The sequence below is a fragment of the Trachurus japonicus genome, chromosome 9, assembly GCF_045865225.1.
Source record: "Trachurus japonicus isolate A0001 chromosome 9, Traja_1.0".
NCBI lineage: Eukaryota > Metazoa > Chordata > Actinopteri > Carangiformes > Carangidae > Trachurus > Trachurus japonicus.
The window spans coordinates 12017952-12034371 of NC_140915.1; the positions used below are offsets into that span (position 1 = coordinate 12017952).

Genomic DNA, 16420 nt, shown 5'->3' on the forward strand with positions numbered 1-16420 from the left:
CGATATGACGTGAATGCAGCATGTAGTTCCGCACTCTTGCAGTTGTCCTTTTCCGTGATTATTATTATTATCTCAGCAACAGGAAGTAGGGAAAGGCAGAGAAATGTGACGTGGCGTCGTCTTCTACCTTCGCTGTGGGCTGTAACTTGTGTTTGTACTAATGTATATGTGCTTCTTAAGGCTGCTTAAACTCAACGCAACCCTTAAAAATAAACACACACACACCTTCCAGCAATTACTTATAAAAACACGGTCTTTACCTGACAGATAACTCTTGAAAAGCTTCCGCAGGTTGTTAGGAGCTGCCTCTGGACCTCATTACTTTTTCTGAAGAGTTTTTAAGTGATGCAGCAGCAGCGTCTGTGTAGTCATTAATAATGCAGCCAGCGCTCAGTGTTTGACTTCTCCAACGCAGATTGATAGAAGAGTAAACTCTCACCCCGCCCGTTACACCGTCTAAGCTGCCTGAGCGTCTTCGTCTCAGGTTTATTGAATCGTGTTCCTGCTTCAGCTCGCCCACGCCCTCAGTTAACTGTCCTCTCTTTTGTTTTTTTTTCATCCTATTAATTTCTTTCTCTTTCTCCACATCCCTCTGTTTTCCCCGTTCCTCTGCGTGTCCGTCCTCCTTCAGGAGGGACCAGGAGAGTGGACGTCTCTGGACTCTGAGGTCCTGATGAGGGAGGATGAGATCTGCGGCACCAGCAACCCGACTCCACACCAAGTGCTGCTGGACACACGCTTTGAGTTACCCTTTGGTATGTGTGTATTATGTATATACACAATCACATTTACTCACAGAGCCGGGAAGAAGCCAGCGTCACCGCTCTGATCTTCTCTATGAACTCAAATTAAAATCTGCTTGAGAACTGAAGCAGAGAAAAAGGTTGTCTACCATTTTTAGTTGAGAGATGGTTTAACTCCTCAGGTGTTGGTTCATTAAACAAAAGAAAATATATAATGCTGCATCTCTATTAATACACGCAGTAGGAGAATAAAGACTAAATGGCAGCCAGTCTCTAACATCTTGTGTGATAAGATGTAAACTGATAACAACATTTTATCCTCCAGTTTACATTAATTTAATGATAAATTTAAGTGTTGCAGAGCAGTTTACTGTATTGAAATAGTGAAACAAACAATATTTTATCCATGGTCAACATGAAATATCACAAAAGCAGCACCTCCTTCACCAAGAGAATCTTAAATAATAAAAGTATGAAAAGATGTTATAATGTCAGGTGCTATCAAATTAATTACTGTATAGGCTGATCTAAGCTGGTTTCTTTTAACAGCCAGAGGCCAAACAAACTGTTTTATTTACAACACAATGACAACGATACAACCTGATACAGCAAGTTCTTGAATATTGTACATGAAACTTCTACTAAACAAAGGTAATTTACATATTGATCTACTGATTAAAAATGGAAATTCATGAGAATAAACTATTAAGTTTGAACTTATACAGCCAAGAAGAAGAAACCTCCATGTATTTCACTTAATTTTAATCTTCTTCTTTTTCTTGTTGGTTGCTTGACTCACTTCATCAGCTCACGCCTGACTTGTGTGAGCTTGTGTTTGGCTGCTGTGGTTTATCTCCTCTCGTATATTAGATCTTGTGGAGGAGCCATTAGGGTTTGTGACATTATTATGGAAGTTCCTAAATATTCATCAGCACTTTTAAACACTTTTATTTCTGGAGTATAGTAATTAACGATAACAAGTCTTTGGAGCATTTTGTTTCCCGTTAATCTGGTGGAGCTGTCTGAGGCGTCTGCTCCTCCTGCCTGACACTTTATTTATCAACACATTTACACAGCACTGGTTCATGCTGCTGTCCGCTCAGGGCCTGAAGATGGAGATAAGATAGCACCTTCTCTATTTAAGGAAAGTTTGACAAATGCTTTAAAAAAAAAGAGAAAAAGTTTCAGTCTTTGACATCCAGTTAACAACAGCCGGTGTTAATCAATAAGGAGATGTGTCTTCCTGGTCGTCACTTATCACAGTGAGTCGCACTGACACAAACATTCAAATGTCTGTGTGTAGTACATAACTCAAATACATTTTTTAAAGTATCTAGCATTTTGTAAATTTATATACAGTATATTGTTTACGAATGTTAATAGGTAGTAATGTACTTTTAACAAAAGTTTGAAAAGAAAATTACACATTTTCTATTCAAAATATGCCTAAATACACTAATATCAAAAATTGAATGCATGTTTGGTATATTGGCTATATTAAAAAAGTACACCATATGCCATATGGATATATTACAGTAAGTATTGAAAGTGTGATTTTCTACACATATTTTACGTTTATATGTCATGATATTCCCAGTACAGTGTGGAAACTGTGACTACTCATTGTAAATAATATTTAACCTTCATCACACAGCAAAGAACAACACAAAGTTTAGATTTCAGACTTTTATTCAAACTTTTGTATTTTAAAGATATGTACCTCCAATAATGACAAACAAATAATGACATGGCAGAGACTAAAGCCAGGGTTTCATGTTTCTTTTTTTTCTTTTCCTGGCTGTGGGGAGGTCCTGTAAGGAGGTTTCTTTTTCTATTTCTGGGTCCCCAAAAGGAAACCTCCTCATCAGCTATTAAACACACATGAATATAAGATGGGAGTAAGTGATGTGGATGGGATGAGACAGGAAGCAGTGAGGAGAGGCGACTGAGGCGAGGGTGGAGCTACAGAGCCTGTGGTCTTTTATTTCTTTTTGTACTTTGGCTCAGTCTTTTGCACTCTCCCTCTTCCTCCATTATTTACTCTTTCTCTTGGCCACCCCTTCTTTCATCTTTCCATCCATTCCTCCATCCCATGTATCTGTACTCTTCCTCTACTTCCAGGATTTCACCATCCCCTCTTGTGCTCTCCTCCTCTAATTTTCTTATCCCTCTTTTTAATTCTTCTAACTTGGAATCTGTCTATTTCTTCTGTCCAGATATCCCAGACGACGAGGCTCAGTACTGGACCAATAAATTGGAGCGGATCAATACCATGCGGATACATGACGAGGTGAGTTTACTAAACTTGCTTCCTGTTAATAAGTTAATTAATCATCAAACTATTAGAGATGTTAAATGGTAGTTTATGCAGGACTCAGTGGGGAATCCCATTAAAGTATGTCGTTGGGTAATATGAAGCGTTGGTGTCACTTTAAACTAAACTTTTACACATAGTTCAAGATATTATTATTCTAATTTCCAGTCCAGAATGGTAGGAGGTAACAATACTAAAGTTTTGTTTTCATTTAAAGTATGTTTATTGTAAAAAGTTGAGTCTGAGCTCTTTGTTGTTACCTTTGAGCTGCTGAATCTGATTCACCACATCAGTTTTAACCACATGATGTCACACTGTGCCGCCTTCTCCCCACTGCTGCAGTTTGTGTTGATTCTCTGCTGCCACCTAGTGGCAAAAACAATCCATAACACCACTCAGATATGTGCTGTATGATTGTTAAATGATTTTCTTTCACTGATCCCGTCATATTTTCCTTTTATTCCCATTTCCCCTTAGTATCCACTGCAGGAAGAGGTCCAGAGAAGACGAATGGCATCTGTACCTTCCCAGTGCTGTAAGTGTGAAATGGAAAAATATTCATGCCGTAGCACTTTCACATTAAAGGGACAACGAGGAGTTTCTATTCGGTTATAAAAAAGTCTCACGTTAATGTGGATGAATCTCCGCTACCCACACTTGTTAATGGGCCCATTTTCGATAAATATATCGTTTTGTCTCTATCGTTATTTTGTTATTATTAGTGGTGACAGAAATGCTGGTCGAGCCGACCAGCGTTTCCTTCGTGGCGAGTCATGAGAATAACGCAGCCGAATCGCCGTTTATGGTCGGAACTACGCTGGTATGTGAACCTCTTTGAACCTCTGACTTTAATTATTGATGAATGAAAACATGAGAACGTCTTGCGCCGGTCAAAGAATTGTACGGTGCGCACGGAGGCTCATAAATGTAGTGTGAAAACACTTCGCTTTTCCAAAACTCCTCGTTGTCCCTTTTAGGTTTATGTGAGAGCGCTTTGATCACCAATGTGTTACTCCACATGGATCACTATAATTTGGAAAAATATTTTTCTTCTTCTCATTCATCAGTCCACAATTTAAGAAAAAAAACTATGGCTGAGCGCTGATGTTAACTTTGTTCTCCCCATCTCTGGTTTGTTGTTTGTTGTGTCACCGTTGACCCCTCATACTGGTTGTGAAATCGATCATCACATTTTCAGTCCAGCTTCACTGAACTCTCATCCATCCCTCACTTGCGTTACCATTCATCACTTCTTTCATGGTGCCTCACAGTTTTCAGTCTCCTTGCATGTTACATACTCATCGAGCCATCACCAGTCCCACTTACTGGTTTGATTCTTAAGTAATGAGGTTTAATTCTCTCCCTAACTTCTTTGAACACTTGCCTCCATGCCGACAGGCAGTTGGAGTTATTTTGGATGGAGTGACCAACAGAGTACGTATAATGGTTGTTGTCGTCCCCCTCCACGTGACTTTGTGTACTCTCCATTTCTGCATGATAAAGGAGAGCTATGCATGTTTGATCATGTTTGATGTGTTTGTCTACAAATGATCATTCTAAATCTATAGGCCTATTTAGTTAAAGTTATATTGTTTTTTTCTTTTGATCAATTATCTTGTTCAAGTCATTCTCAGCCTTGTGTTATAATCCTGCTACCACAAGATGGAGGTATACTCAAACTATGGAAGTGCTTTATATCCAGACAGTTTCCAAGCAGTCCCCTCATGATTATATCTTGCCTGTGACATTGGATGTTTTGTAAACTCCCGGCTCCACTTTCTTGGCAAGTTCAGTTTGCTTAAAGTTACACTTAACAAGTTTATCTCTCATCTGTGCAGTGCAGAAAGTGATAAACTTATTATATTGTCATGCATTCTTGCAGTCATGTTACTAAAATGTTTGTGTTGTCTTTCACTCAGCCTTCGATGACCACGATAGTGCCGTGGACGATCGTGATAGCGACTACCGCAGTGAAACTAGCAACAGACCTCCACCGTTCTACAACACCCCCCAGACAAATTCATCAGTGCACCAGTACCCTATAGGACGCAGGGTCCAGCATCAAACCCTGTCCAGGGAGTCTGACTCTATACAAAGCTACGAGCTAGACTATAGAGAAATGAGGGGACCCAGGTAAAAGCACACACCCTAACAGAGGCACACAAGCAAACACACACAAACTGACCTCACCACTGCAGCATCACTTAAGAATAATGTTCTCATGGTCACCCTGTGGTGCCGAATACATGGATATAGGTAATGAAAAACAGCAAGTACACTAAAGGAGCATTTTTTTTATCGGCCTGAATCACACAAACAACTTTCAACCTTGGGTTCAGAGGTCATACGTGCGTATGTTCTTAGTCACCAAGAGCCCCAGAATCTGGTGAAAGAGGTTTTTATTTTCTGATAAATATGACTGATGTCATTGAAAAAGTCACATTTAAAAGCAGAGAAGTGCCACAGCCTTAGATCGATGTGCTCATAGAAGCACATAGAAGATCTGTTGCATGACAGTAAGCAGTAATTATTTCTGTTTTTGTAAAGTTAAATGTCTAATGAATTTAATATTGTTAATATGCTGCTTATAAAAGTTTAGAGGGTGAAAATAATGAAATTGTTTGTGTGGCCATGAGAAAACAAAATTATCTCTAACAGAAAATTAAAAACAGGTAACTTTGCACAACACTTTTCTTTCCACATAGTTGGCTTTTTTCATTCTCAATTTCCTTTTAAACACTTTGTTTGTGCCATCTTCTGTCTTTGATTCATGTCTAATGCTTTAATTTCTCTTTCTTTCTTTTTCTTTGCACCATGCTCCACTTCACTGCTTCCTGCATGGCTCTTTTATTCTTCACTTGATTTTAGGCGATCAAATAGTAAAGGTGGGGTAAGAATAATCCCTGTTGATTCAGGTATGGGTGTGGAGGATTGGGAGAGTAAATACAAAGTGCCTGAGTCTGGTGTCCTGGATGATTACTTGGACGCTGAACAGAAAATGTGGGAGGATGAAGATAAAAGCATCATTTACAGAATCAGTAACAGCCCCTCTGAGTCCAAAGGCAGCAGGTTCTACCAGACAGTCGAATGTGATGCACTGTCCCCTGAGGATACAGAGGAGGCGAATGGCACGTCACACAGACGGAGGCATGGCTTTGGGAGTGGAGAGGTACGTTTGGTTTATAAGGAAGCTGGCAGCTTTGAGGATGAATCATCCCCTCCTGAAATCGATATAATTCCCTCCGTCAAACAGTTACGACAGCAGACGGACTCAGAAGGTCTACTTTACAAGACTAGACTGTGGGCCAAAACTGCCTTAGAGGACACACTTGAGAGCTATGCAGCTTTTCGTGAGGCTGAAAGGATCAGGGGGAGGAGTGAGTATGGCTCAGTCGGGTCAGATGAGATGCAGTATTCCTTTGGATCTGAAGAAGAGCTCGATGACCTTGCATTCACTGAGGGGGATGCTAGTTATGAATATGAAAGTTACTATTACCCTGGCAGGTATACATCACCTTCTGGAGGACAAAGCTGTTCAAGCAAAGGTAGAACATGTCGGGGACAAGATCCTACGCTGTCTCCTGTGGAGGAGCCAAGTGATGAATATATTGATCCAATGGGTGAACTGCAGAGCTTGGTTCACTCAGTGTCTGAATACCTGGCTGTGAAAGAGGAGGAGATCAACAATTATGAGTCAATGCCTAAGCCAATAAGAAGGAAACTCCCAGCACTGCCAACTGATGCAAAAGCTGAAGCTGAAGAGCCTCAAGAGAATAAAAAAGCTGAAGTCAAACCTGAGGTTAAGGAGGACAGTGCTGCTGAACAGGGCATAGCTGGAGTAAAGAATGTCATGAGCTCATTATTTAGTACAATAACAGGATCAAAGCCTACCACTGAGGCAGAAGCCTCTGATACAGCTCCATCCCCCCAACCACCTCAGGCAGAGTCTGGTATGTCAAAATTGCTATCTTTCATCCCTAAAGTTAGTCCTGAACCCACAGAAACAACTGCAACAAATCCACCTACTTCACCCCAACCTGAGTCTGGCATTTCAAAATTGCTTTCTTTTATTCCCAAAAGTGGTGGTACATCCCCGCCAGTGGCCATAGTTCCTCCTGCCTCTCAGGAGCCCACAACAGAAAAAAAGTTTTCCCTTCAGTCTCTCTTGCCGTTTCAGTCCTCGGAAACCAGTCGGCAAGCTGAACCTGATCAGACGTCAACAAATGTTGGGACAGAATCACAAGGCAGTGCAGCCACTACTAACCAACCTACATCTGGGTTTGAATCCATGTTAGGAAGGCTTAGTCCTATGAGGCTTTTTTCCAGTGCACCACCATCTAGAGAGCCATCACCTCAGCTATCAGAGACAAGAAGTGCATCTGCTGGAAGTACTGAATCCCAGCAAGGGTCAATAAGCAGAACCACAAGTCCTAATAGACGAACAGACAGCCAGTTGTCAGTTGAGTTGAGACCAGGCTCAGCGAGTGGATCAGTTGATCTATTGCCAGATACAGGAAGTGGATCAATTGAGCTTTTGTCAGAAGCAGGAAGTGTGGAGATTCTGCCAGAAACAGAATCATCTGGCGAGATTCCTGATAGTCAGCAAAGAAGAACTTCTGCAATGTCTGAACCAAAACCTGAAAGCAGTTCAGAGGAAACAGGATTCTTCAGTCCTTTTAAGAAATCCCTCTCTAACCTCATATCATCACCCTCTCCTCCTCCTGAAAATCAAACCCAGACTGACACCAAGCCTGCAGATGAGTCATTTTTGGGCAGCAAACTCAAAATCCCTTTTTTCTCTTCTGAAAATACTTCCCCAACAACCCCAGCAAAAGCAGAAGGAGGTATGCTCTCAGGGATTCTTAAATTTGCATCTGGCGAAGATACCAATACCCCAGCAAAAACTCCCTCACCCGGCCCTTCAAGAACTCCCTCTCCAAATCGAGCTGCACTTCTTGAAAGTGTACCAAAAACAAACACAGAAACTGGCTGGTTTTCAAACCTCTTTAAGGTAGCCCCAAATGAACCTCCTCAGGAAGCTGCAAAACCACAAATCACTCCCACTGTGACGCTAACCAAGCCTTGTTCTGATAATGAGGGCCAAACTGAAACTACAGAGACCACTGACAAAACAGAAACAGAACAGCTATCTCAAGATCCAATGGTGACTGAAAAAGATCCCCAGTGCGTGACAGATATTAAGCCGGAATTGGATGTCACAACTAAAGATCAAGGTTCTTCCAAGCCTGAGGAACAAACAACATCACAACAGCAACCCCCACAGGGTCAAGGAATTATCTCTGGACTGTTTAAACTAGGATCAACCGAAGATGTGTCATCTGGCAAGAAAGCCCAGGGAGGGGATAGTCAGCCTCAGCAGGGTGGGCTATTCTCAGGGCTTTTTTCATCACCTTCCCCACCTCCTCCCCAAGCGCAACAGACTTCTGGTACAACCCAGGGAGGGGATAGCCAGCCTCAACAGGGTGGGCTATTCTCAGGGCTTTTTTCATCACCTTCCCCACCTCCCCCCCAAGCGCAACAGACTTCTGGTACAACCCAGGGAGGGGATAGCCAGCCTCAACAGGGTGGGCTATTCTCAGGGCTTTTTTCGTCACCTTCCCCACCTCCTCCCCAAGCGCAACAGACTTCTGCCCCACAACAGCAAGGAGGACTGTTGTCAGGATTTTTAAAATTTGCATCTGACACTGTATCTGCTCCTGCAAATCAGTCCACATTACCAGGAGGCCAATCTGCTCAATCTCAAAGTCAAAGGCAAGGACAACCTGCCACAGCACAGCCACCTGCAGGAGGAGTCTTATCTGGGCTCTTGAAAAAAGCAACAGATACAGTGACTGGGTCTCAACCGACTCAGCCCAGCCAAGAGCCACCACAGGTGCCTGACCAAACAGAGAAAGTAGAAGGACCTGAACAAAACTTGAGTCAAGGAACCACTCCTCCTACTCAGTCAACAGGGATTTTGTCAGGATTGATTAAACTGGGCTCAACAGAAACACCTCCTCCTGACAAAAGTCAGCCTGACCAGAAACTAGGCCAACCTATAAGCTCTGATCAACAACCAAACCAACAGCAACAGTCTGACCAAACAGACAAACCACCTCCTAAAGAAACAGCGGCGACGCCTCAACCAAGTGGATTATTTGGAGGTTTGTTGAAGCTCACAGAAGCTGCTACTCAGCCACCAAAAGGACCCTCGGCTCCACAATCTACACAACCAAATCAGCAATCTGGTAATGTGTTATCAGGACTCTTTAACAAGATTGTGGAACCTTCTCCTTCATCCCAGCCACAATCCGAGTCTGGTGCTCAAGATACTAACCAAAAACCAGCACAACAAGCCCCCCCACAACAGGGAGGTTTCTTATCTGGTCTTTTTGGAATTGGTAGTCAGGACTCTGCTCCTGTAAACCCTGCCCAGCCCTCACAAAACAGGCAACAGAGTGGTCCACCTGGGCGGCAACCTAATCAACAATCAGGCAACAGACAAAACCTACAACGGCAGAACCAAGTCCCGCCACAACAGCCCCCCAGCAGTCCTGGCGGGATGCTCTCGGGCTTTTTAAACAAAATTGCAGATACAGGCACTCCTCAGTCTGCAGCAGGGAATCAATCAGAGCAGGGACAGAGAGTGGGCACCAAGGTGACCCAGCAACCACCTAATCAACAAGGAGGCTTCCTCTCTGGGCTCTTTTCAACAGCCTCTACTCCTCCTTCAACACAGCAGAAGCCACCTGTTAGTCATTCGAACCAGCAGCAACCCCAACAGGGCAACAGACAACCTCTGCGGAGGCAAAACCAGATACCTGCACAACCTCCTGCCCCCGCACCAGAGGCACAGCAGGGTGGACTGTTGTCAGGGCTTTTTAATAAATTAGCATCAACTGACAATGTACCACAACAGCCCAGCCCACAGGCTCAACAGGGCAATAAGACAAGCACAGGACCTGATCAATCTGCGGGTCAGCAGTCATCTCAACCCACCCAGCAAGGAGGATTCTTGTCTGGCCTGTTTGGTCAGACATCACCTCAACAACAACAACAACAACCTGGCAAAACGGCAAATCCTCAACAGACCCCACCTCAACAGCCTAGTCAAAGTGGAGGCTTGCTTTCAGGAATCTTGAAACTTGCATCTGGTGACAGTGTGCCACAGGAACAACAGTCAGCCCAGCCTGCTCAGACTGGTCAACCCGCTATTAAGCCAGGACAAAATCCAGCTCAGTCTGAATCTGGGGGATTGTTCTCTGACATGTTAAACAAAATTTCAGGTACTGCAGAACAGTCGTCATCACCTCAGGGTGACCTAAAAACAGCACAGGAACAACAGCCAACACATGCGGGACAGGTGCGACCACAGATTCAGAGAATCAAACAAGTGGAGATGCACTCATCTCAAGAGGTGGCCCCAGATAAGGATTCAAAAGGTCCAGCTCAAAAAGGATTCCTGTCAGGTCTTTTTAGTGGCACAGAGCCAGCATCACCACAACCATCATCAAAGACACAGCAAACATCAACCCCTCAGCTTGGAAAGGAGGAACCAAAAACCAGCACAAGTAGTGCATCTTCTGGTTTATTATCCAACATATTCAAAACAAGCCTCAGTGACAGCAACACATCTGCTACTGGAAAGGAGGGCGAAAAAGGCCTTCTTGATCGCTTACTACCAAAGAGTAAAGAGGATGTCCCTCCAAGTACAGCAACACTCACAACATCTGTTGTTGCAGATACAACAAAAGAACCTCAGCAATCTCAGGTTTGGCAAGATCCTACAATTTCCCCAACCCAACGTTATCTTGAGGAAATTCAGCGTCTCTTGTATGGGACATCAGATGAGTATGGTTACAAAGACCTTTTATACAACTTTACAGAACATGGTGTTATTCCACCTGACCTCTATGAACATCAGTGTCTCATAGAAGCTCTTCTGTGGCAGCAACTCAATGATTATGCCCTTGCTGAAGCTCTTGCTTCTCAAGTTCAGGAACGTTACCAGGCATGCCAAGGGCATATACAACCCACAGTTAGAGCACCTCAATGGGAGAATCACACATGGTTGAATCCCAAAGAAATGAACATTAGTGATTTCAATGTACCCTCGCATCCTTTGATGGAGGCAGCTGCCCAGCTTTTTGAGAGCAGAAATCGCTTTCTTGAGCCAGAAGAGGATCTTGTTTTGTTTGACATGAGTTGCAGAGAAAAGAAACCTTGGAGTAGCTGTGACCATTTGAATGATCTTGATAGGAACAAGAAACCTTGGATTGTTGGGACAAGTGCTCTGAATCTTTCCTCAGAAAAAGCAAAAGCAAGATTAAGTAGATGTCAGTCACTTACAGAGTGCAGTGTACAGGAATTCAGCAAAGTAGTTGAAAAAAGTTGTGTTAGTAGTGATGTAAAAGCTGAGGACTTTGGTTTGAAATCGGCAACTGAGTTTTTAAAACGACTTTCAACCAAAAAAGGTCCGATGGACTTAACACGTGGTGCTATGGATTTAAGCTCATCTGCAGGAGTTACAGGAGATGCTGATTATGACATGATCTTTGAGGATTCTGAGTGGTATCAACAATGGCTTTCACTATTGGAACAAGGGCTGTGGTGGCCGGCTGAGGCTGGAGATTGTGGATACTATGTTTACACAGATGAGGAATACATTTATTCCCTTTTAACTGACAGAATTGGCAGACACCTCTATGCTTGTGCTGCACCAGAGGATGTGCAAGCTCTAGGAAATATAACTGAAAATATTGCAAACATTCTGAAACAAAAAGAGAAGGACAAAGTGACCCTTTGTGGTTTTAAAATCCCCCTGTTCCCTGAGGATAAAGCCCTATGGATTCCAGGTCAGCAACAGAATAAGTTTGCACTTTCAGATGCACCCATGGATTTAACTTACGCCCTTAAAAAAGGTGAAAAACTAATGAACATGAATTTGGAAAGCTTCTCACAAATGTTTCAGGAATCTATATCATGTCAAGTTGAACAGCCTGTTGATTTTACTGTGTACAAGCTTAAAAAGATCAAAGTGGAATCTGTACAAAATAGTTACAGCTATCAAGAAGAACCAACAGAGGCAACTGATTTTACTCTAAAGACACTAAAAGGAGGGCACGGGGGGCCATACTGGAAAAACCAGAGGACACCAGATGTTATTACACCCTCAGCTTCACCTTCTCCCAGGCGCTGTTCACCACAAATCTCTCCAAACAGACATTTCCCGGTTCCTGAAATCAGGATCGGACATGTAGATGATACAATTGTAGACCAAGCAAGACTGAAGTCAAACTCTTCAACACCTGCTACATTGCACAGCAAGGTTTCAGAGGCTTCAAAAATTTCCAGAAATCTTCATGAGACTCCCTCAGCATCCAAAATACCAGGACCAGTACAGGGGGGAAGGCAACTACCTTCTCCACCAACTGTTAATAAGGCAGCTGGCAGCTCTTCAGTCCCTCCAGCACAGCCAACATCTGTCAGGAGTTTACCTGCTACACCTACCTCAACTACACCCCCTGTTTCCCCAAAGAAACCTCAGCTTGTGAAGCAGCCATCTCAGGCAGAGAGACCTAAAGTACTACCACAAGCAAGTAAAACATCAGTTGGAGGGACAGCTGATATTAGCAAAGTCTGCACTACTACCACCCTGTCTCAAACGCAGCCGCAAAATTCAACTCAGGAAGTTATACCAAAATTACATATACTGAATGACTCAATTAAATATAATGAAGCCTATCTGTACAACAGAAATCATACCTTTGGCTCTCCTATTGACCCTCAATCAGGTAATAAAGTCCTAGATTTTTCTGCCACCTTAAATAAAGACAAAATTGTTGGACAAAAAGAGGCAACAGATGCCAAAACAGAATTATCACAAGAGGAGGAAGCTGTTGACTGTACAAAGTACAAGTTGAAGAGATTCAAAGAGAAGCAACAGATAGATACTACTGAAAATATAAACTCATCAGACAAGACCACAATTGCTGTAGATCTTAGAAAGCAGACTGAGGAAGATGAAGTTGAATGGTTGAGTTCAAGTAATACAACTTTGGGCAGATTACAGGAAAGTCCTAGGCCAGTTGATCAATACAGCACACCAGCGAGAAGAATGTCTATTCCAGATATTACAATTGGCCATGCCTCTTCTACAATGCATATCCAAAGATCGCCAGCCTATAATATCCCCAGAGCAACTACAACAAAACAAAATGATGTTTCAGTCCCTGGCAAAGGTACAATAGACATTTCATCCAAACCAACTCAATCAAGGACTCCTGATTCTAACAGACGGTCACCATTAACAACAAGCACTACAAGTAAAACATCTGGCCTTAATGAGGAGCTCAAAACCACAGCAAACACTGGATCGATGCAAGCTATACAAACCTCATCGCGGGCAAGCCCTATTATGAAAAAACAAATGGAGTCTCAGGGGCAACAATTGCAGATGCAGCAAGGCCGATCCATGGTTACAACTGGTTCTGCACAGAACATTCCTGTTAACAGGGCAGTTTCAACACCTCCTTTCTATCAGACTAGTGAACAGGCTCAGAAATATAAGGAGGCTACTGCACCAGCAAATGCAATTAACGCTACATTAGATATGTCTGTAAAGAAAACAACCCATCAAACTCAGCCAACAGTTGTGCCAACAAAGGATCCTGCCTGTGAAGCACTGTCACTGATGACGAAAAAACCTTTAACTTCTGAGGAGGTGAAAAGAATTCCTGGTCGTCAGGAATCCATTGACTTATCGCATAGAGAAGGATCACCAGAGCCTCGAGGAGAAACAAAAGAGTACACTCATTCAATACCTTTTGAGGAACATCATTCACAACCTACAAAGGGCAATGAGGTCAAATGCTCCATCAGAAAAGAGGCTAGTACACCTGCTAGTAGGAGGCCATTGTTACCAAGACAACAACCTCTCTTAAATCGATCTTCTGAATCCCTCGAAATTTGTAAATCACCCCAGCAAGCCACAGCACCAGCCAATACAGTTAAGGCCACATTAGACATGACATCTAAATCGTGTGTCAGTTTGAAGGAGGTAGTTCCAGAGGTAAGAACAATTGTTTCTTCCACTGAAGCTATACCACTAACAAGAGGCAAGCCAAGTGTCCGCGAACTTGCACGAAAAAATTCTGTTGGTGTACCACTAGTTGTGGATATTCCTTCTCCAGAACCTCTTAGTGACATTATGATCAGTTTCCCTTCAATTGCACAGCAAGGGATTGAGAATGAGACTCAATATCATACAGGTTCAATTCTGTATCAACAGCAAATTCATCATACATCCATTTCAACAAGGCCGGTCTCAGTTGTAGCCCTGGATATGTCACCCAAACCATCCCAAACCGCAATGGGAATAACTACACCAGAATATGAGTCCATTCAAAGTGAAGCTGTTTCACTTGTTAACAAACCAAGTGCAAGAGCAATGGCCAGAAAAGATTCTGTTGGTGTTCCTTTAGTGGTTGAACCAGCACTACTGGAGTCAATGTGCCAGAAGCAACCTCAAACTGTGATTCCTGTTCAAAAACAGCAGACCCTGGAGGGAACTGTTCCTCTTCAGAGTCAACCACTACTCAGTAGTAAAACATGTGTAAATGAGAACAATAGTACACCACTGTCCCCTATCCAACCTTATCCACTCACAACTGCTCCAGCAAATTCGGTTAAAGGTACATTAGATATGTCAACAAAGACATTTAAGTCAGACACAGAACTAAACTATTCAGATCCAGTATCACTAGTAAGAACCAGGCCATCAAGTTTTGCATATTCCCAAATAGATTCAATTGGTGTCCCACTAATTATGGAACCACCCTCCTCCCCAGAGCAACCTAAAAGACAGCCAACATTAACAGGATGGCAAGAAAAGATGCAACAAGGATTTGTGCACAGTGAATCTCAAGAAGTTGATCGGAGAGCATCAGCACCTGCAAACGCCATAAAAAGCTTCTTAGACATGTCTCCCAAACCACAACAGAAACAATCTGAAATAGTTCCTGATATCTTATCAACTGAAGCTGTGCCATTGGTCAGAGATAAGGCAACTGTACCAAGAAATATCTCTGTTGGTGTACCACTCATAGTGGAGCAAACTGTACATCAAGAAGGGAGACAAGCATTGAGTGGAGTCAACACAACTGAGACACTACATAAACAAATATCTACCTACCATGACAGCAAGACCTTTTCTGGTTCAAGGGCCACCTACACAGCAACACAGCAACAAAATAAGCCGGTGGACTTCTCAGCTAAAGATAGTATAAATACAGTTATCATTCCAAGGACTTTCATTCAACCAGAGGATGGAAAGCCCATGAACTGCACTAATAACAAAGCAAAAAAAGAAATGTTTGAAAGAAGACAAACTGGAAAGCAAGTAGAAAAGAAAACATTTTCAGGTATCGTTGACCTAACTATGGATCCTCAAAACAAAACCGCAGTCGTCAGTCACCAAGATGCAAAGGATCTCTCTTCTCCTTATTTGTTGTCTCAGTCCCAAAATAGTCTTAACTGCCAGCAGCAATATACGCCACCACCTACTCCTCAGATGTTCAGAGAAGATCCAGCAATTTCTGATACTCATAGATCATTAGAATATAGGGGATATTCTACTTATAACCAGGCAACCACCCAACCTGAAATGGATTACAGGAGGCATTCAGAAACAGGACTGAACTCTGCACCAGTGCCTATGCAATGGATGACACAGCCTCCTCTGCAAAATCTTGCTCAACCGGCTATGCAGAATAGTGCATATCAACATGTCAGTAATGTATATGTTGAAAACAAACAGCCTGATCATTTTCCACAAAACATACCTCAGTTTCAAACATTCAGTTCTACACATCAGTACCAACAACATTCAGTTCTACAACATCAGTACCAACAACCTGGAATGGGAACCGATTGGACCTCATCCACTGTTATGTCTCAGCCAAAGCTGCAAAGACAATATACAAATGTTCAACAGGATATGACCTCTAGACCCAAAATTCTTATTAAGCAGCCAACTGTGGACAGCTATGAAAGCACTGAAGAAAGACCATTAAAATGTGCCACAGTGACAGATACTGGACAGTCTTTGCCAGCTCTTCCTACCCAACAACTATATGGTAGATCCCAAACAGTTTCTATGTCTCAACCACTCCCTGCTCCTATTATTCAACAAACACAAGATGGACACAAAACTGATCCTTCTTTACAATCTTTGGGCAACAAACCTTTGCCAAGCAGTGTAAAAACTGATCATTATGCAAAAGAACCCATTCAACTGCTTAAACAACCTGATCAAAGCCAGTCCTCTATCTCTGTCAGACAATATCACAGACCAGCTGTACCC

The 16420-nt window shown here is 42.7% G+C and overlaps 1 protein-coding gene across 1 annotated transcript in view; it reads left to right on the forward strand.

Annotated features, from left to right (window-relative positions):
• The window catches only part of LOC146981013 (protein unc-13 homolog B-like), a 188879-nt gene that overhangs the window by 48629 nt on the left and 123830 nt on the right, over positions 1-16420 (forward strand). The window contains exons 5-8 of the mRNA XM_085785933.1: positions 632-755; positions 2960-3033; positions 3535-3592; positions 4977-5190. Of these exons, the coding sequence (XP_085642059.1) occupies positions 632-755; positions 2960-3033; positions 3535-3592; positions 4977-5190 (470 nt within the window). The remainder of the gene's footprint in view (positions 1-631; positions 756-2959; positions 3034-3534; positions 3593-4976; positions 5191-16420) is intronic.